Source organism: Carcharhinus amblyrhynchos, chromosome 6 (assembly GCF_965287045.1).
Source record: "Carcharhinus amblyrhynchos chromosome 6, sCarAmb.v2.hapA, whole genome shotgun sequence".
Classification (NCBI taxonomy): Eukaryota; Metazoa; Chordata; class Chondrichthyes; order Carcharhiniformes; family Carcharhinidae; genus Carcharhinus; species Carcharhinus amblyrhynchos.
In genome coordinates, this window is record NC_137329.1 from 91,229,213 (window position 1) to 91,252,109 (window position 22,897).

Genomic DNA, 22,897 nt, shown 5'->3' on the forward strand with positions numbered 1-22,897 from the left:
AGATAATTATTTGTGGCCAGCCAATCCATGCCCAAATGGAAGCAGTACTTGCTTCTAATTCCAATGTTGGGAGCTGTAGCCTAGCCATAAAATCTAACCCAAGCAGTCTGTATCAACATGCAACAAAACCAGGCCAACGTCCACAGTTGGGCTAATGAGCAACAAGCAACATTTATACCACATAAGTGCTAGGCAATGAACGTCTTTGACAAGAGACAGCCTGATCATCCCCCCTTCACATGCAAAGATGTTGCCACTCTTGAAACCCCCACCATCAATATCCTAAGGGTTCCCTTTGACCAGAAAAGTAACAGGACCAGCAATGTAGATATTGTGGCTACAAAAGCAGGTGAGAAGCTGGAAATTTTGTAGCAAGTAATTCATCTCCTGACTCTCCAAAGGCTGATCACAATCTACAAGGTACAAGTTTGAGATTTGATGGAATAATTCTCACTTGCATGGAAGAGTGTAGCTTCAGCAACGTTCAAGAAGTTCAATACCAATCAGGACAGAAAAGGCTGCTTGACTGGCACCCCATCCACCAACTTAAACATTCACTCTCACCACCACCAGCGCATAGTGATAGCATTGTATATCATCTACAAGATGCACTGCAGCAAATTGTGAAGCCTCCTTCGACAATACCTTCTAAACCTATGACTACTACCACTTGAAGAATGAAGTAAACAGGCATATGGGAACTGCACCACTTGCATGTTCTTTTCCATGTTATGTACCATTCTAGTTTGCAGATGCATAATGGTTCCTTCACTGTCACTGGGTCAAAATTCTGGAATTTCATCTCTAACAGCACTGCAGCAGCACTGCCAACTGCAAGCCTCAAAGGGAAATAGGGATGGCCACAATAGTGCCCTTCCCAGTGATGCCCACACCATGACAAAATATTTTTTAAAAGGTTTTCACCCTATATTTCAAAAATTGCCTTTGTTTAAATGGGATTTCCACTGCACTTCCAGTGAAATAACATCAGCAAAGTGGGTATAGTTCTGAGAAATTTTCTCATTATTGTATTTGGAAAAACCATAATTTTTAAGTTGTGTTTTGTTTTCCAATGGAATAAGAATTCCTCTTTGCAGGATTATCAGAGATGCATATACATATTCTTAAATGAAGGATATAAGAGCATTAAAGCATTTGCAACAGGATTCCCCAAGGATGATACAAGAACAAAGAAATCATTACCACCACGGCTTTTATCTCAAGTAAAGGATCACCTCATAGAAATCCTTAAGAGGTTTAAAATAGTAGATACAATAAAGATGTTTCCACCTGTTAAGGTTCCACATCTAGGGTACATAAATGTAAAATAGTCCTTAATCTAATAATTAATCTAATGATTGAGTAGTTAGGGAGAATACCATAAATGCTTTTAAACTGGATTAGCACAGGAGGGAGAAAGGAATAGAGGATTCTGTAAATAAGTTCGATTAAGTAGGAGGGAAGGCCAATATGTATTAGTTGTGACAAACATACAATTCAATGCAATAATTCCATGTAATTCTATGTATGAATGACTTCCAAATGTCACGTAAACCTCTATGATTCTATGATCCTGAACGAAATTTACAAAAACAAATCAATAAGTTCAAAGGCTTATGGTTGGGATCTGATTTTCAAAGCAGTACATATTTTAGGGTTGAGTTGATATTGAAACTTTAGTCAAATAGTTTAATATCATATGAACTCAAATATTTGGTTGAAAGCAACACAAACTATCATATAAAAGATCAAGGCTATGGTGCCACCTTAAGTATTTTTCACCCGTTGTTATCACTAAGTATTAATACTGGTGTTTTCAAACTGAATTTTGTACAGTGTGAATAGATACCACATTCCTTTTGTATAAAATATGATACTTATATAAAACAATAATTTATTTTCTAACATTTACAGCGCCAATGTGTGGAGTATGCCCTCAAGGCTCGACCTTTACGGAGGTACATCCCAAAGAACACTTACCAGTATAAAGTATGGTATGTCGTAAATTCCACCTACTTCGAGTACCTGATGTTTGTTCTGATCCTGCTGAACACAATCTGCTTAGCAATGCAGGTAGGACAAAGAGAATTATGGGAATTTAGTTACCTTTGTTTAAATGGGATTTCTACATGCTTCCAGTGTAGTAATACCGGTTGAGTGAGAGCAATTCTAAGAAATTTTACAGTCATTGCATTTGGAGAAACAATTTTCATTTGGTGCTTTTCATTGCGGATTAAAAAATCCTTTGTAGAAGATTATCCACCTAGCATAAAACTCTTCTTAAATGAATTTGAAATTATTTCATACAATTAAACTATGTTAGCCTGTTTCTTAGCCTGCTATTTATTTATGAGATATTCAGATAGATTGTATCTCCTGCACAGGGCACAAAGAGAAAGATTGGGTAAGGAGAAGCACACTCTAGTAATAGAGCCCGACTGTTTTTTCTATAACAAACATAAATGGAGGGAAAATCAAGTGTGCTGTGCAATGGGCACTAAACCCTTTACAACTGATCTTTCAGTCTGTGTTGTTCTCAGGCAATGCTTTACGTGCTGAAGATTTGAATCAATGTTTCACATTTTGTAAGTGGTTTTATTGGAGGTGATCTTACCAGAATTTGGAAGTGTCAGTTCTAGCAAGAAAACTGCTGTGAAGCTCTCCAGGTCCAATTTTCTCTCCAGATTTTGAGCCTCTTAGTCTGAAAAAAAAGAAGTGGATGTTGTTTATATCATCACTCTGGCAGGGCATAGACTCTTCGAGCCATCAAGACCAGCTGCACTGACATTGGGTGCCATCTTTAAAGGGCGCCCCAATTGGAACACAAAGCTTACTCCGATGCACCCAACCTCCCAAAAAATCATCACTGGCATGCCCATGCCCCCCACCATGATCATTGTCAGCATCTCCATCACCCTCCACCACAATCATTGCCGGTGAAAGGGTTAAAATCACTAAAACATGAATGCAACAGAATTTTCCTGTGAATTAAGTACAGCACAGAGTTCCCTGGGAAGCTGCTATAAATATTTTCTCACACTTACAGATGGTCTGTACAAACAAGCTGGCCAAAGAACACAGGGGGGTTGGTTGGGATGTGAGAACTCTGACAGCCACAACAGCAGATGTCATATTTAGATGAGGTACCCATGTAGGTGTGTTTTGTGTTTAATTAGTGATTAATAATTATTGGACAAGCATATAGTGGCTGTAATTGGTTAATTACAATTATGTAGTAATCAGCACTATTGCTTATAATTGAATATTATGACTTCAAATGTACACTTATGATGGGTATATGCAACTCACTTGTAAGATCAGCAAAGAATATATCTATCCATGCTATATATCACCCAGTAAGTTTGTACACCCTCTTGTGGAAGGCAGACTTCCTCGCTATAGCACAAATAATGGCTGCTTTAAAACACTGAAACCTTCATCTGGCCTATTGAGGGTTCAAAGTACATGTTTTGATGGTTAGCAACAAAATTCTTTTTCAGCTGACATCCTTGCTCTGTTGGTGGAGGGATCCTCATCCTTACCCCACCACGATCATCAATGGCATTCCCGTCCCACCCCACCCCTCAGTGCCGCTCCTCTCCACAAATAAATGAGCCCAAATAAGCTTCCTGTCAGGCCCATCCTGGCACTGCCTCCGGTTGGCACTCTAAGGTTGGTTCAAGATCCCGCCATTGATTTAGCAGTGAAGTTGATACTTTCCCTTTTTGGGAGAGTAAGGGGGATTAGACTGTTTTCAAAGTTCAATATCCTCCAGTAAATTGTACACACTTTAATCATAATATTATATTTCAGGACCCATTCCTCCATCACCATTGTCCAGAATTTGGACGCTGATTTCTCTGGCAGCTTGCTCTGTTGGTGGAGGGTTAAAGAAATTGCGTGAAAGCAATATAATATTGTCACCACCCATAGGAACACAGGAATTGCTGGACGATAAAAGATCTTGAACCATCAAGATTGCCTTCTACCATTCTGGAGACTTTCAGAGTTCACTGTTATTTTGGAGTTCATACGTTGCGTAGATAAATGCAAAAGTCTAGAAGCTGCTGTTTAATAGGCATTGAAATCCATGTAAATGTGTGAAGTTGCTGTACTTACTCATTAGTTACCCGTAAACTGAAAGAAAATGTTGGGATTGGTGCATTCAGGCATAAGTAAGGTTTTAATGGTCATAATTCTTAATTATTGCAGAACAACCTTCTCTGGAACTGAAAACTTAGTTTTACCAGTGTGGAGTTTCATTTCAATGTTTGCTCATTTGGATAACTATTATTGCCTTTTGCTGAAGGGCATTACTAAAAAATGTGAAGTAAAATTGTGCGATATGAATCTCCTAATTGCAGACCTTTGTACTCAATTTAAATATTAATTTACTTGTTCAGCAACTGGTCTGTTTATTAGTTCCTATTTACTCAGTATGCAAAAAGGTAATGAAGATGGCAAAATTCTAACAACAAGACACAGAAAATGTCTTTGCTGAGAGAAGGCATCCTGTTGTAAGCATAACTTGCTCATTGAAAATTAAAAGCACTTAAACCAAATCCTTGGGTCCCAAAATAGTGAAATACATTTTTAAAAAGTAAACTACTCTAGTAATAGTGAAGTTTTTAGTTCTAATGAACTCCTGAATTGTTATCTAATTTTTTGTTTCTTTTTTATAAGCATCACGGCCAGGCACACACCTTTAGTCAAGCCATGGATGTACTTAATATGCTCTTCACTGGACTCTTCACAGTTGAAATGATTTTGAAGTTAATTGCATTCAAGCCCAGAGTATGTATTGCAAATATTTTTTCCTATCTTTTCTAACTTCAATCATTAATTAACTTGCCTGAGGAAAAAAATGTACTATTAAAACACCGTCAGATACATGGTAAATACAGATGCATAATTATTAAGTTTGTCTCTGTAATAATTTTGTATTGTCTCGTGATACTAAGTAGAAAATGACCTGATTCAGCATTCTGTACCCCAAAGCTTTCCACATTGAGGGTTTGCATATTGGTACTTGTAAGGGGATTTTCTCAGGACGTCTTTTATTCAACCAACTTCAGCAAACACAATGACTTAGGAAAGACAATTTGCAGTTAAAGAATTTCTTCATTTGACCAATGCATTGGGAGAGAGATACTCAGAGGATTCCAACTTCTCTCTGAGCTTACATTACATAAGTACAACATACATACATTTCTGAAGATTTGATGCTCCCACTCAACTTGTGATCCAAGCTGGATAGTCCAATTACATTAATACACTTTATGAACTTTGGCCAATAGCATTCCACTTCCCAGTAGCATTAGGAATTTATTGACCAACCAAACCCAGATGTTCTTTCTCCCTGCGGCCTAGTAACCTTACCTACACAAATCTGGTTGGTTCAAAGGTTGCCCCCTAACACCTGCAGTCCTGCGAATCAGGTCTGTTTTCTGTCCCTTTATCAGTGGAGGTTGAATTTCAGCTATTAATTACAACTAGAAGCTGAATCTTTCTATACATTTCAATAACCTTGTTTACTTGTAGCTTTCTGGCCTGCCCCTGATAATAGTGTATTCGCTCTATGCTTCATTGTTTCAGAAGAATGTGGTCTGTCTAATTAAACTTATTTCCCATTATGCTAAGGGGTAAATTGCATGTTGGCCAAAGCTCACAAGAAAATACAAAAATACAGTTTAAATCTTTAATTCTTGTTAAAAATTATATACAAGCTTATGCAGACAATATCTTTGTACAATAAAGTGAGGCACATTGTGATACTTTTGGTATATATAAAGCACACTGTGGTCCCTATTTTAAACTAATCTTGTTTTGATGGTCTCAAAAGCAGGGATTTGCACTTGAAATAAAATCAAGTGCTGATGATATACACAATTCTAAGATACCTTCCTTCTAATCATAACCACTCAGAGGATATTATGCCATAAGTAGCTGTTGAGCAGTATTAAGCACACCAGTGGCTGGGACATTGATGCTTCTAAAACTTTGTTTTGATAAGTAAACTTGGTTCAAGTATTTCTAGTGAAGATCTCTTTGTAAGAAAAACTGGCTCCAAATTTTAATGCAGTTAGAAGTCTCACAACACCAGGTTAAAGTCCAACAGGTTTATTTGGTAGCAAATGCCACTTGCTTTCAGGCTTTGCTCCTTTGTCAGGTGAGCGGGGAGTTCTGATCACAAACAGTGCATATAAAGGCACACATTCAATTTACAGAATACTGATTGAAATGCGAGTCTTTACAGCTAATCAAGTCTTAAAAGTACAGACAATGTGAGTGGAGATAGCATTCACATTCATCAAGTTCATCGACCTGCAACATTAAATCTGTTTCTCTCCATAAGTTCTGTGTGATAACACATTGTCTGCACCTTTAAGACTTGATTAGCTGTAAAGACTCGTATTCTAATCAGTATTCTGTAAATTGAGTGTGTGCCTTTATGTGCCCTGTTTGTGATCAGAACTCCCCACTCACCTGACAAAGGGGCAAAGCCCCAATAGCTAGTGGTGTTTGCTACCAAACTAACCTGTTGGACTTTAACCTGGTGTTGTGAGAGTTCTTACTGTGTTTACCCCAGTCCAACGCTGGCATCTCCACATCTAAATTTTAACTCAGGTTGGGAATGAGAAAGTGGGATTGATGTGAGCAGCACTTCTTGGCAATATTTGGCCTGAATATTTTAACTTTTAGTCTTGTCTGCATATATCTCTTGTTTGGAACAGGTGTGAATTAGACACTAACCAGTACATTATCAAGCCGCAGGAGGAGATCGCTCCCTGGGACTGAAGGACTGCCCCCAGTACACAAACAAGTTGCAGGGAGAAAGTTTGAGAGGGCCTTGTAATCAAGGTTGTGGGGGTTGGGGGAATATGGAAATATCTTCTTTGTGGGGACCAGAAGAATATTTCTGCTTCCTCTAATCCCACAAGGAAAATACAATGATTTATCTTGTAGGACGTTTTCTCACCCAATCTCCTTTCCCAGCTAAAATGTCGGAAGATCACTCTTGCTTCCTGACATAGACCCTGACTAAAATAGCAATATGCCAGTGCACAGTTAGTACTCACTACTTTTTTTTGCCTGTTTGTGAGTAAGGTTTTGTTCATAGCACTTTTGCTAAGAGGTTACTTTGCACATTTTTGAGGCTTTTTCAATAATTTGGAGGTGTCGAGATCTTGTCTGCATTTTGGAGGTTTAAGCTATCAGATCAAGATTGGCCCCACGTATTCTGCCATAGATTGGATCTGAGATAAGGACCAATGTGACAGGTGACACTTCCAGCAGTATCCTGCCGATCACAGACCTGTAGTTCAGCAACAGGGAGTGGAGCAGCAAAAATATAGAAAGGTGCATTTTGAAAGAGGCCAAACCCATCACACAGGATCTAGAGGTAGAGTTCCTTTGACATGCCTCAGAAGATTCAGAATCATGAGTCAGGTGATGGCAGACATGTGCAGCTTTTTGAAACATGACCTACTGTTAGCTTTACCAGCGGCTGTCTAATTCATCACCATCCTCAACTTGTTTACAGCTGGATTCTTCCAGGTCTTTGCTAGAGACATTTGCAGGATCTCAGTTGGCAGCACAAAAGATGCAGACAATGGGTGATTGATGCCAAAACAAAACATTACCAATGCTGGAAATCTGAAATAAAAATAGAAAATGCTGTAAATACACAGCAGGTCACTCAGCACCTTTGGAGAGAAACAGATTTAATGTTTGATGAGCTCGATGAAAAGCCATCCATGACCTGAACTGTTCACTCCACATCTCTCCGCAGATGCTGTCTGACCTGCTAAGTATTTTCAACATTTTCTACTTTATTACAGGTGACTGATTGTTAGGGCTGGCAATTAGGTCCCCTTTGCCTATATTGATGGCAGTCAAAATGAATGAGCTAGTGTTTGCTGTTTCCCACAGATGCAGTTGATCATTGACTGCACATATGTGGCAATTAAGACATTTATATATCACTTAGAGGTGTTTGTTGACCACTAGGGCTTCCTCTCCATTAATCTGCAGCTAGTGTACTACCCCAAAAATCATTGTTAATATTCTCAAGCACAAGGATCTTTTTGTTCTGCAGCATCTACCCTTCATACCAGGAAATAGTTGCCACTGACTGCTCAGTGACTCAGGATACCTAGTCAAAATTTAGTTGATGACCCCTCTTAGCGACCTGTGGAATGAGACCCAGGAGCACTATAGTAAATGTCATATAACCAGCAGATATGTCTTCAAAGAAGCCATCAGTACACTAAAGGTGTGTTTTAGATGCTTAGATTGATCCTGAGACACTCTTCACTATGCACCAGCTAGAGTTGCAAAGTACTGTGATGTGATATACTTTACCAAACATTGTCAAGCAGCAGTAAAGTTAAAGTTTATTTATTAGTCACAAGTAGGTTTATATTAACACAGCAATAAAGTTACTGTGAAAATCCCCTAGCAATGTTTCAAACTCCAGGAGGACCAAGATGCAGAGCCTCTTCCGGGCATTCTAAGGAGGAGAAAGAAGGTGAGGAGGTGGAGGATGATGAGGGCAATGCTCCACCAGCAGCACACATTACTGCCTGGATGCCCTGATCAAAAGCAATTTCTCTCCCCCTAATGCCACTACAACCAAGTAGTCCTGCAGATGATGAAGCATCCCTTCCACATGTCACCAATGTTTGCCATCAAATCAGATTTTCCCATTGGTCACCAATCAGATCACTTAGCAACCAACAACCAGGAGTGGGCAAGACTGGAAATTAGTGCAAATCAATAGTTTTTCTGAGCTTCAAATGAAAAAAAAATCAAAATATAACAATTTGTAAGACACTCATGTGCATAACTTTTTCAACTATGATTTTTCTCATTGCTAAAATATTTACCTAGTGCAACCCTGTGGCTTGAGTGGAGGTAGAGACATACTGTTTCTATCTCTGCTCTGTTGAGTTGCTTTTGGCCAATGTCCTCTGGCTTTTAGAGCCCATGAGAGGCCTGCCAAAGACTGCTCCACTAGCATTTGTGCAGGGTCAGACTAGGTCACTGGAGCACATGGGAGCATATCAGTTACTGAATGAAGAAATAGGGTGCAAAGGCTGAGAGGTAAATGAATCTCCATTTCAAGGTCCCCTTTTACCATCACCTCTCTCATTTCTTAGCTGAATTTCACTGCTATCACTATGCTGAGAATACTTTTCTTCAAATCAATGAGAAACTGAATGGCCAAAGTTATGTTATCATTTTCCAATTTAAAGTGGTATCGAGAACCTGCAAGCCAGTGTTGAAAGCCTGCAATACATTTATTGCCTTGTTTGATGTTCCATATATTTGGCCACTCTGTTCAAGGAGGAAGACATGATTGCAATGGTATGTGAAATGTGATGATCCTGTGCCATTAAGAAATGTATTTTAATCATGTTTCTCTTCAGGATGTTTCTACGGTCCTTGGCAATTTGTTGGCACCGTGTTGATTGTAGCCAGTGTCCTTTATTGTTTCTGAGGCAGTATAATTGATATCATGTTGATTTTAATCTGAACTAATACAACGTTCTATGGTTTTAATGGTCTCTTAGGATTGGAGGGTGGAGCTTGTTTGGGGCTGATTAATAGGGCATGTTGTGTGGCTAGGGACAGCTATGCTGCACAGAAAAGCTCAGTTTTTAATTTTGCTTTCAGAAGTGGCTTGAAGCTGAGACAGACAGCAGTGTTTTCCCTCTCTCTGGAGTTGAGGTTCTGTTCCCCATGTGGCTGATTTTGGAAGCTGCCCAATATTAAGTTTACTTCACTAAAATTTGGTAGTTTTGAGGATATTCTTCTTTGCAAGCAGCTGGCCTAAATTTCTTTACATAGTGTTACAAAGCTGAAAATCCAACATTACGTGATAATACTTGCTTTTTGTGCGAAGTCTGAAGACAGGTGCATCTTTGTGGGATGGGGATTAACTCAGAACAACAGAGATTGCTAGCCGTTAGGAGTTATACTATGCTTAAGTTTTGTAATTGGTAAAAGTTACACTAATCCCTTTTGTTATATTTTAATTGTGTTCTTAAATAAACTTTGATAAAAGCCTCCTAGCAGGTCACTTGAATGATAGCTGGAGTACCTTATGCTCATCCAAGCCAAAATCAAATGTAAAACTTAATGAAAACAATTTTGAGTCCAGGACGAGTATGAAAATAGGAGAGTTTCTGATCCATTTTTTGGGTGAGTCCAAATCTGCACTCAATGAAGGCCCCGCTCCACCCTGCCTGGTGCCAAGCTTTCACTGCCCAAGGTGCACCCCCCTTCCCACAGAGGCAGGTAAGCATGGACAATAAATTCCCAGGCTCGCTAATTCCATTTGTTATATATAAATTTAAAAAATTTATTCAGCCTTGAGCGAAAATGGGCGTGAGGTTATCCAGTGCCGGTACGATCGCAGGAGGTGATAAATAGGTTGTGAACCTGATTTCTCCCATAATCTTACCCCACCCATTGGCTGGTGGAGTGCAATGATAAGATTGCCCTCCGAGTCTAGGCTGACTTCACAGAATGTTTTCGACCCTGGGATTTAACAGGCAACACCCCATTTCTGTTCAGAGCAGCCTCCTCCAACTCTTTGCAGTCATGGACATTGCACTTGGCAGTCTTATTAATACATTCCAAGTTCTCTGCTTGATAATTATCCTTTTCATCTATGATTCTGGAAACACAGCATCTGTGATCAGCTAAGTAGAGCTTAATATTGCTCAAATGTGAAATGTAAGCCACTGGGTAAAAAAACCCAACTATAGGGTTGTAAACTGGACAGTATTGCAGTTGATAAGGAGGATATGCTAGATATTCTTGAGGGTTTGAAAATAGATAAGTCCCCTGGGCCAGACAGGATTTACCCTAGGATTCTCTGGGAGGCAAGAGAGGCGATTGCAGAGCCTCTGGCTCTGATCTTCAGGTCGTCGTTGGCCACAGGTGTAGTGCCAGAAGGTTGGAGGATAGCGAATGTTGTCCCATTGTTTAAGAAGGGGAACAGAGACTTCCCCGGGAGTTATAGACCAGTGAGTCTTACTTTTGTTGTGGGCAAGGTTTTAGAAAAAATTATTAGGGATAGGATTTATAGTTATTTAGAGAGTAATGAATTGATTGGAGAAAGTCAGCATGGTTTTGTGGAGGGTAGGTTGTGCCTTACTAACCTTATTGAGTTCTTTGAGAAAGTGACCAAAGAGGTGGATGGGGGTAAGGCAGTTGACATGGTATATATGGACTTTAGTAAGGCGTTTGATAAGGTTCACCATGGAAGGCTTCTGCAGAAAATGCAGATGTATGGGATTGAGGGTGATTTAGGTAATTGGATCAGGAATTGGCTAGCAGATAGGAGACAGAGGGTGGTGGTTGATGGTAAGTATTCATCATGGAGTTCAGTTACAAGTGGTGTGCCTCAGGGATCTGTTTTGGGGCCACTGCTGTTTGTAATTTTTATAAATGATCTGGATGAGGGTATAGTTGGGTGGATTAGTAAATTTGCTGATGACACCAGAGTCGGAGGTATGGTAGACAGTGAGGAAGAGTGTCATAGTTTACAGAGAGACTTGGACAAGTTGCAGAGCTGGGCTGAGAGGTGGCGGATGGAGTTTAATGCGGAAAAGTGTGAGGTAATTCACTTTGGCAGGAATAACAGATGTGTAGAGTATAGGGCTAACGGTAGGACTCTAAATAGTGTGGATGAACAGAGGGATCTAGGTGTATGTGTACATAGATCCCTGAAAGTTGGGAATCAAGTAGATAAGGTTGTTAGGGAGGCATACGGTGTCTTGGCGTTTATTGGTAGGGGGATTGAATTTAGGAGCCGCAGCGTCATGTTGCAACTGTGCAAAACTCTGGTGTGGCCGCACTTGGAGTATTGTGTGCAGTTCTGGTCCCCACATTATAGGAAGGATGTGGAGGCTTTGGAGAGGGTGCAGAGGAGGTTTACCAGGATGTTGCCTGGTATGGAGGGGAGGTCCTATGAGGAGAGACTGAGGGATTTGAGGTTGTTTTCGTTAGAAAGAAGGCAGCTAAGAGGGGACCTTATTGAAACAAATTGTGCGGAGGGTGTGGAGAGTCTGCAGAAGGATCTAGATAGGCTGGGCGAATGGGCCAGGAAATGGCAAATGGAATTTAATGTTGGCAAGTGCGAGGTGGTCCACTTTGGTAGGAATAATGGTAGGAAGGACTATTACTTACGCGGCGAAAAACTGCAGCAGGCGACGGTGCAGAGGGACCTCGGGGTCCTTGTGCATGAGTCGCAAAAACCCAGCTTGCAGGTGCAGCAGGTGGTCAGGAAGGCGAATGGGATGCTGGCCTTCATAGCGAGGGGGATTGAATATAAAAGTAGGGAGGTCTTGCTGCGGCTGTATAGGGCATTGGTGAGGCCGCAGCTGGAGTACTGTGTGCAGTTTTGGGCCCCGTACTTACGCAAGGATATTTTGGCCTTGGAGGGAGTGCAGAGGAAGTTTACTAGGCTGATGCCGGAGTTGAGGGGGTTGAGCTATGAGGAGAGGCTGAATAAATTAGGCTTGTACTCGTTAGAGTTTAGAAGAATGAGGGGAGATCTCATTGAGACGTATAAGATGATGAATGGGATGGATAGGATAGAGGTGGAGAGACTCTTCCCGCTCGGAAAGGATAGTAGGACTAGGGGGCACAGCCTCAAGATAAAGGGGGGGTGATTTAAAACGGAGTTGAGGAGGAACTTCTTCACTCAAAGGGTGGTGAATCTCTGGAATTCTCTGCCCGTTGAAGTGGTGGAGGCTACCTCGCTAAATATTTTTAAGACATGGGTTGATGGGTTTTTGATAAGAGAGGGGATTAAGGGTTATGGGGAGAGGGCAGGAATGTGGAACTGAGCCACGACAGATCAGCCATGATCTTATTGAATGGTGGGGCAGGCTCGAAGGGCTAGATGGCCTACTCCTGCTCCTATTTCTTATGTTCTTATGTTCTTATTAACATATAAGATGATTAGAGGTTTAGATAGGGTGGACAGTGATAGCCTTTTTCCTCGGATGGAGAAAGCTAGCACGAGGGGGCATAGCTTTAAATTAAGGGGTGGTAGTTATAGGACGGATGTCAGGGGTAGGTTCTTTACCCAGAGGGTGGTGAGGGATTGGAATGCCCTGCCTGATGCAGTTGTCAATGCGCCTAGTTTGGGGGCGTTTAAGAGATCCGTGGATAGGTTTATGGATGGAAAGGGATTGGTTTAGGTTAGAGGGTCATTGCTTTTTAACTGGTCGGCGCAACATCGTGGGCCGAAGGGCCTGTTCTGCGCTGTAATGTTCTATGTTCTATATCTCTCATTGATCCTACCAAGATGTGTGTGACTAAGCTAATGCCTGAACCAATGCTCAAGAACTAGGACTCACTGTTTAAAAATTAGGGGTAGCCCATTTAAGATAGAGATGAGAAGGTTTCTTTCTCTCAGACAGTAGTGAATCTTTAGAATTCCCATTTTCAAAATACAGTGGAAGCAGAGTCTTTGAATGTTTTCAAAGCAGAGTTAGATGGATTTTTGATAATCTGGTAGTAGACAGGAGGTTACAGTCAGATCAACCATGATCTTATTGAACGGTGCAGCAGGCTTAAAGGACTCCTGGTTAATTTGTTCTTTTGAGCCCTTGATAGTGTATGCTCAAGGCCTGAGCTACTCTAAGGAGTTGAAGTCAGAACCTTGGCTGATATTTGCATATCCATGAATAAGTACTACCTAGATAGGGCATGGAAGGATAACAGTAAGATTATTGGACTAGCAATCAAGCAGCCCAGATGAATTCTCTGGATAAACATGTTCAAATCCTACCAAGGCATCTGGGGGAAATTAAATTTCAGTTAAATAAATATGTGAAAAAAATGCTGATCTCATTAATAATGATCATAAGCCAGATCATATTATCATTCAAACCTGATTCACTACTGTCCTTCAGGACAGGAATCTGCTGTTCTTATTCAGTCTGGTCTGCTGTTAGTTTTTAACTGCCATCTAATCTGGTTTAGCAAGCCATACCTGCTCAAGGGCAATTAGGATTCAGCAACAAATGTTGTCTTTGCTAGGAACACTCACATCTGAAGAACAAATGCAAAAAAAGACTAGAAGTTATCATTACAAGTATGATCATCCCTTTGTTTGCTGTTGACATCAAGTCAGCATGACTGAATGTTGTATGCCATGTGCTGTATGATATTTAGTTCTGTCATCAGATAGCAGGGATCTCCCACCTCCTATATCTGCTCACAGGTGCAGCAAGATGCTGCTCATCTACAGCACCATCTCCTCTGCAGCTGCTAAATGCAAGATGGCTGGAGCCCTACATCAATCTCTCTCCCTCTCTCCAGTGCTCTGTACTCTGGGCGGCACAATGGCACAATGGTTAGGACTGCTGCCTCACAGCACCAGGGACCCTGATTCAATTCCTTTCTTGGGTCACTGTCTGTGTGGAATTTGCGCCTTCTCCCTGTATCTGCATGGGTTTCCTCCAGGTATTCCAGTTTGCTCCCACAATCTGAAAGACGTGCTGATCAGATGCATTGACCCGAACTAGCGCCGGAGTATGGCAACTGGGGGAATTTCACAGTAACTTCATTGCAGTCTTAATGTTAGCCTTACTGGTAACTAATAAATAAGTTTTAAAATTCTGTTCTTTGGCAGGAGGGAAAGGAGAAGCTTATAATTGAGAATAATAGCAAGTTTTCAAAGAATCCTACGATGCAGAAGGAGGCCATTTGGCCCATCGAGGCCGCACCGACAACAATCCAACCTGGCCCTATCCTGTAACCCCAGGTATCTACCCTCCTAATCCCCTTGATACTAAGGACAATTTAATATGTCCAATCAACCCAACTCTTTGCAGTGTGGGAAGAAGCCAGAGCACCCGGAGAAAAACCCACACAGACTCCAAATTCCACAGACAGTGACCCAATGCCGGAATTGAACCCAGGTTCCTGGCACTGTGAGGCAGTAGTACCAACCACTGTACCACTGTGCTGCCCTCGTTCATCCAATGAATGGGGAATATTTGTTTAGGGTTACTATAAATGTAATGTCACAACAATGTTAGCAGTTGGGGTTTTAACAAAAAGAAAAGAACATGGTTTGTACAGACAGATTCAAACTATCAGACAACAGGTTTTATTAAAAGAGATGTTCTCTGTTCAGAGTACTCAGAGTGCTCAGGTGAATGCCGTAGATCCACAAACAGTGTCTTCAACTTAAATAAGAGCAATAATTATGGTATGAGGGAGGAGGCATTGTCTAAGGTAAACTGGGTAAATAAACTAAGATTAGGCCAGTGGATGAGGAGTGGTGATATTCAAACAGCTGAACCAAAATGCTCAACAAGAGTTCATCCCAATCGAAAAGAGGGATTCCACTAGGAAGAGGCAAAATCCGTGATTAATAAAGGAGGTCACGGAAAATGTTAAATTGAAAAGCAGGATATACAAAGTGGCAAGGGATAGGGCAGGATGGGGAGGGCACGGGCAGAATAGGGGGGAGTTCCAGTCTACCCAGCATTTTTAGGCTGTCAATATTGCAGTCAGGTTCAGTAGAGTACTTGAGGTACATTCAACCATGAAGGGAAATCAAAATAAACACAGGTGGCTGCGGCAAGATAGACATTCATTCATCTGACAACTAAATATTTTACAAGGCACCGGGCATTGAACTTGTTACAGATCAAAGGCTTCAAGTGGGAACCCTCAGCAAATTTGAAATCAAAGCCGTTTGCCTATACTGGAGTTGAGTGCACAGCTGAGCAGATTGGAAATCCCCACCCCCTGTGAAATTGACATCTCTGCCTGTTGGAGGACTTCATTGGGGTCAGCTCTCACCTGCAGTTCTAGCAGGGAGAAAAGGAAAATCTCTGCTGCCGAAAGATTGTTGCAATGATTTAAAATCCTGTCAGGTGACTGGGGGCATGGAGGTTAAAGCACCTTGCCACTTCAGAATTTGCACAACTGGGCAGCATGGTAGCACAGTGGTTAGCACTGCGGCTTCACAGCTCCAGGGACCTGGGTTCAATTCCTGGCTTGGGTCACTGTCTGTGTGGAGTTTGCATATTCTCCTCGTGTCTGCAAGGGTTTCCTCCAGGTGTTCCGGTTACCTCCCACAGTTCAAAGATGTGCAGGTTAGGTTGATTGGCCATGCATAGATCAGAGGGATTAGCAGGTAAATATGTTGGAAAATGGGGTAGGGCCTGGGTGAGATTGTGGTCAGCGCAGACTTGATGGGCCGAATGACCTCCTTCTGCACTGTAGGGTTTCTATGATTCTATGACAGGCAAGAATGCAGAAATAGATCACAGGGCCATATGGAATCACCCTGCTGGGATGATCTTTAGGTCTGCCAGGCTAGAGTAGGCAGTTCAACCATAGCACCCTCATCCTGGAGGGGAGTGGTGAAGTCAACCTCATGCCCACCCCAAGCTGCTCAACCCCTAGGATCCTTGAGGGTCCCTTCCTGTGCAGAATTGAAGCAGCAGAGAGGCAAATGACCACCAGACCTAGCTTCTCAACCCCCCTTGGGGCCCAGAGCACCAGGCCAGGGTTACCCGGGGGCAGTGCACAATTGCCATTGCTAAGGTTCTTGGCCTGAAGGGAGGTTGATTGAGAGAGTCTGAGGGAGGAGGGGGGTTAATTTAGGTTATTCAGTTTAGTGGATATGCACACGTAAGGGACCAGATCAGAAACTCCAAGGTATATTGTGAAGTTAGACCATTTCCCAATTATTTTTGATTTTGACAGTATGAGGATAAAGTTTCAATTGTGATTCTATTGACCCACTGGGAACCTTTTATCAAAGCAAACTTTATTTAACAGTATAGTTTAACTATACCAAAAAGAATTGATGTAACTTTTACCAACTAAAATATTTAATGATAACATACTATTCTTAACTGCTACTTTATTAGTTCCAATTTAAGCAATATTCAACATAACCGTAAACTCCTTTCCAAGATCAGTCAGCAAACAACCATTTTATGTACTGGTGCACGGGCTACTAGTCCTCAAGTCTGCAAAAGGATATTTATATTTTAATAGGTCCCAAATACAGTTTCCACAGTGAGAAAAAAACACCTCCTGCTCCTTGCATACCCAAGCAGAAAACTGTCTGCTTGTGTCTGTAAGCTTAGCTCCTCCCATTAACACATGACTTGCTCTTATCAATCAAGTTAAACAAACCTTACTTTGAAATTCCAGGGGACAACATCAAGACCAGTCATTTATGCATTAGTTGAGGTTAAAACAAACACCCCAATATCTAGGATCAATTATTCTCCATTCTCAGCATGTGGGCCATCTGGAGCAGGCAGATTAGAACCATTTAAACAGAGTGGGCTCTTAAACAAACCCTTCACATGAACCATAATGAAAATACATTTCTTAAAGATACTGTATCATCACACATTATTATTGGTAGGAGCCCGATCAGGGCTGACAGGTGAATCCTGAGTGCTCTCTTGTCCATCAGGAATCCCAATTTTCAGCCGATGCCCTATTTATTGGATCATCGGAATTCCCGCCAACCATCTGAAGGGATTGGAGAATCATCCCCCAGAATGTAAGGTTTCCAAAATTTACTGTTCTTACGAAGATAGCTGGAAGGACGTGTTGTGATGTGGATATTGTGATTCTGCCACGGGATATAGACAGATTGGGTGACTGGGTGAAACCTGGCAAATGGAGTTTAATGTGGAGAGGTATGAGGTTATACACTTTGGGGTGACGTAAAAAAACACAGATTATTATCTAAATGCAGGTGAGTGAAGTACAGAGGGATCTAGCTGTTCTAATGCATAAATCACAAAAAGGTAGCAGGCTGGTCCAACAAGTAATTAAGAAGACAAATGACATTTTGGCCTTTCATTGCAAAGGCATTGGTATTTAAGAATAGGGAGGTTTGTTTCAATTGTACAGGGTGTCAATGAGGCCTCACCTAGAATACTGCATACAGTTTTGGCCCCCTTTCTAAAAATATATAGTAACGTTGAAGGCAGTCCAAAGGAGATTCACCAGGCTAATTCCTAGGATGTTGTTCTATCAAGAGAGACTAAATAGTCTGAATCTTGCCAGAAAGTTCCCTCAGATTGTTTTGATACTGAATTTCACTCACAATATTTTGTAGCAATGGGCTAAATGTCAAATATCTTAACATGTAGCAATGTTCTTCATCAGTTTTCCTCATCAAAACTAGTCATTTGTGCATTTTCACAAAAATGACCAGAATGCAATATGTAAAATATATGTTAAAAATTTTAGAATCCCATTTATTAAAAATTGGAATTTGACTTAGTTATTTATAACCATGTATCAGTGGCCCTGTTCATTCCCTTTTTTCCCGCTTATAAATTTAAATGTTGTGAAGACCTATGCTGCAGAACAGCAATTGAGCTAAGATTGTTACATGTCAGATTTCTTGCATGAATTCATAGGATGTTAAATTTACTGTCTGGTAATTTGGAGATGAATAATGAGATCTAACTGCCAACATAAAAGAATGCAATTTCATTTTAATATTTAAATATTTGATATCTGTCACACTCCAAATTTAATATCCAATTTTACAGACCAGCTGCAGACTTGCTTCTGCTTAGTGGAAAAGACATGATTAGACTTTAAATGCTTGCAGTTGAAATCATACCATAAAACAGTGAGCTATAGCAGGAAAAATAGCATCTCTTCCAGAGGTCCATCCAAGAATTGACAAGAGTATACTCAAATATCAGCAAACAAGCTGTTCGTTATTAAAGAGTTTGATTGTTCATAGCGATCAATTTGAAAATCACTCTTTATTTGGAAAAGGAAAGGAGCCTTAAGAGTAACATGTTATTTTGTAGCACAACATCAACATGTACATATGATTTGATGGTATATTTTAACGCAGCATTCCACATTTATAGCAATAAAAATAAAATGTCCACCTTTTCCTGAAGAAAATACCCTTTTAACAAAATGGAAGTTATTTACACATTGGAAAAATATGGAATCATGGAAACAACCTTTAAAATTGAATCTGCTGTGCAACTCAAATACAAAGTCATTTATGCAGCAAATAACTACCTTGCATTATATCAGGGACACATAGGTGGACTTAGCACTTTACTACAAGGACACTGTGTAGAAAGGAAGATTGGATGTGGAGGATTGTTGTAGAACTTGCATGTTTAGTTTTCAATTCAAATTAATGCAACATTAGCTGGATTCAAACAGGAGTGTGCATTTCTCTCATATTTTCCTCTCTGCATTGTGCTGAGATGTTTAACACTAGCCTAAAAGCAAAAACCAGATTTAATGTTTTGAATCCGTTTAGCTGTTCATCAAAACTGAAAGAGGGAACATCTGTTTGATACTATACTATAGGTGGAAGAAATCGCAGCAAAAGTATAGCAAACTTAAGAACAAAAGATAGGTGATTAAGTGTGGGGAAGAGGGAAAGAGTGTTTTTGTATTGAGACAAAAATGTATGGAAAATTAAAAAAAGGGTTAAGATGGGGGAGAAAGGTCACAGTATACATTTGTGAAATTCAGTGTTGAGACCTGAGGGCTTTAATGTGTCTAACCAGAAGATGAGATGCTGCTTCTCCAGCTTGCACTAGGCTTCACTAGAGCATTACAACAGGCCAAGGACAGTCATGTGGGCTTGAGAGTAAGGTGCTGAGTTAAAATGGCAAATAACAGAAAGGTTGGGATCATGCTTGTAAACTGAATGAAGGTGTTCCTCAAAAGGACGTAACCCAGTGTGTATTTAGTCTCCCCAGTGTAGAGGAGAACACATTTGGAGAACAAATGCAATAAACCAAATTGAAGGAGGTTCAAATTAAATATAGCTTAACCTAAAAGGAGTGTTTTGAGCCTTGAATGGTGAGGAGGGAGAAGGTTAAGTGGCAGGTGGTGCACTTTCTCTGATTTTAAAGGAAAGTGCCATGGGAAAGGGATGGGGAGTTGAGCGTGTCAGAAGAATGGGCCAGGGTTCCTGCAGAACACTGACAGAGGGGTGAGAGGAAGATGTGTTTTGTGATGGCATCATGCTGGAATTGACGAAAATGGCAGAGATTGGTTGGGGAAAGTGAGGACAAGAGTGGCCCACTTATGGTTCTGGGAGGGAGAGGAAGGGGTGATGGAAGAGGTGTGGGAAATGGGTCGAACCCAGATGAGTGCCCTGTCAATCGAAGTAGGGGAGAAACCTTGGTTAAGGAAAATGCAGACATGTCAGAAGTTCCATTTTCGAAAGTGGCATCATCAGAATAGATGTGACAGAAACAGAAAAACTGGGAGAATGTGATGGATTCTTTATTAAAAGCAGGGTGTCAGGAGCTGTAGTGGAGGTAACTGTAGGAGTCAGTGTGATTGTAATCAATATTGGTCGTCTGTCTATCACTGAAAATGGAGATAGAGAGGTCAAAGAAGTGAAGTATCTGAAATGGATTATGTGAAGGTGAAAGAAGGGTGGAAATTGCAAGCAAAAATCAATAAATTTTTCCAGGTCCAGACGAGAACATGAAGCAGCACCAACACAGTCATCGATGTAACAGAAAAAGTTGCAGGAACGCATCTGACTAGGACTGGAACGAGGGGTATTCCACGTAACCCACAAGAAGATAGCATGACTGGGGCCTATGCAAGTATCCATGATCAAACCTTTTATTTGCAAGTTAAAGTAGAAAATTTCGAGTTACAGATCAGGTTCAGCCAGGCAGAGGATCATGGTGATGGATGGGCATTGTTTGGGCCTCTGCTCAAGAAAGAAGCATAAAGGCCTCAGTAGGGGATAAAGATATAGAGGGAATAGATGTCTGTAGTGAAAAAGAGGTGGTTAGAACCAGACAGCTAAAAATGACATGATGTAGGGGTTCAGTGGAATCACAAATGTAGATTCGAAAAGACTTGACCGGGGAGACAGGACAGAGTCAAGATAGGAAGAAATGAGTTCCGTTGGAGCAGGTCCTAACACCCTGATTCAATAGGATTTTCCTAGGAAGTTTCAACCTCCAATGGGCAATTCCTCTGCTCTCTGGGACCCTCTAAAAAATGTCTCCAACACTGAGTTCGAACCAGAGATTTCAGACAGGAAATTTTAGACCAATATTGTAGCCTAACTCCAAGGTAAACCCCATCATTCACAATGCCCTCCCTCCTGACTCCCCCTTTGACCATGAGCAACCACCTCTGATGCCCTTCCACTCCTGACCCCTGCCAACAGGACCTAATCTGATCTCACTCCTCACTTCATCCTTGACCAAACCTGACCCAACCTCATCGTCCAAGTTTCCCTCTGACCTGATCCAATCTCATTACGCTACTCCCCTTACCATTCTGCTCTCCTGTCGCCTACCCACCTTACCTACCTGCTACCCTACCTAGCTCCAATCTCACCAGTTGCCACTCCAACTACCTACCACTCTATTCACCTGCCTCCTACCTATCTGCCATCCTACACACTGATCACCTCACCCACCTACCATTTCACTCACCCTACCACCCTTTTTGTCACTGTATCCACCTACCACCTCATCTATCTGCCCCTGCCCATCTACCATACTACACACCTAAAATCTTATCTACCTACCAGTTCACCCATCTACCATCTCACCTACCTGCCACCCTTCTCACCTGCCACCCTTCCAACATATGATCCTATTCACCCACCATCTCATCACCTTTCATCCTACCCATGTACCACTTCACCCACCTGCCTCCCTGCCCACTTCCCACCCCACACACCTGCCACCCCATGAACCTGTCTTTCTTCCCTCCTGTTACCCTATCCACCTGCCACTCTCCCTGCCTATCGTCCTACCTAACTGCTATTCTACCAACTTGCCACCCTACTCACTTGCCACCTTCCCCACCTACCACTCTGCTGATCTACAACTTCAACCTGCCATTCCATCCTGCTTATCCATTTACCAAAGCTGCCATCCTACCTTCTTACCTCATCCAACTTACCCACTAACCTCACTCACCATACCCCTTTATGTACCTACATGTTCACCTATTCAGCCATTTATTTACTCATTCACTCATGCACTTGTACACTAACACAGTGAGAATATGTTTAAATGCTTGAGCTTTTCACTGAATTGGTGAACACTTACCAGAATACAGCAGCTTGTGCCAGTCATCCAGCGCTACAAAGAAGCAGTTCCATTGAAGGTATTCTCCACATTTCTGGATAAGCTGGGGTCGGAAATCCCGATCTGAATTGTGGAACTCCGGAGCAGCATAGAAAAATAGAAAGTGGGAAGAGTTGAGCCATACATGCCTGCCAAACCCACAAATTTATTAGGGAAGTGTATGGCCAATGAGTCCTCTGGACCTGATGACCTACAACCTCGGATCTCAAAATAAGTGGCTGGAGAGATGGTGGATACATTGCTTGTAATCTTCCAAATTTCCCTAGATTCTGGAAATGTTCCAGTGCATTGGAAAACCACAAACATGATGCTCCAATTCAAAAAAGGGGAGAGACAGGAAGCAGGAACTATAGGCCAGATAACCTAACATCTTCCATTGAGCAATATTGGAATCCATTGTTAAGGAAATAGTAACAGGATGTATAGAAAATCATCATACTAACAGAGTCAGCATTATATTTTCAAAATGTAGTCGAGTTCTTTGAAGATGTAATGAGCGGGGTGAATAAAGATGTCATATTTTGAGACTTACAAAATGATTTGATAAGGTGACCACAAAGGATGACTACACATGATAAGTGCCCATGGTAATAATAGCAAATGATTGCAGATGCTGGAAATCAAACAAAAAAAATGCTAAAATTGCTTAGCAGGTCCAGCTATGGAGACAGAAACAGAGTTAAATGTTTTGATCCAAATATGCAGAATAATGAACAACTTTGTCTGAAAGCAAAAACATGAGGAACAAAGTTTGC

General features: G+C 41.2%; 1 protein-coding gene across 1 annotated transcript in view; it reads left to right on the forward strand.

Annotated features, from left to right (window-relative positions):
* The window catches only part of cacna1c (calcium channel, voltage-dependent, L type, alpha 1C subunit), a 1,035,639-nt gene that overhangs the window by 796,615 nt on the left and 216,127 nt on the right, over positions 1-22,897 (forward strand). Inside the window, exons 28-29 of the mRNA XM_080190924.1 lie at positions 1,915-2,073; positions 4,684-4,794. Coding sequence (XP_080047050.1) covers positions 1,915-2,073; positions 4,684-4,794 — 270 coding nt within the window. The remainder of the gene's footprint in view (positions 1-1,914; positions 2,074-4,683; positions 4,795-22,897) is intronic.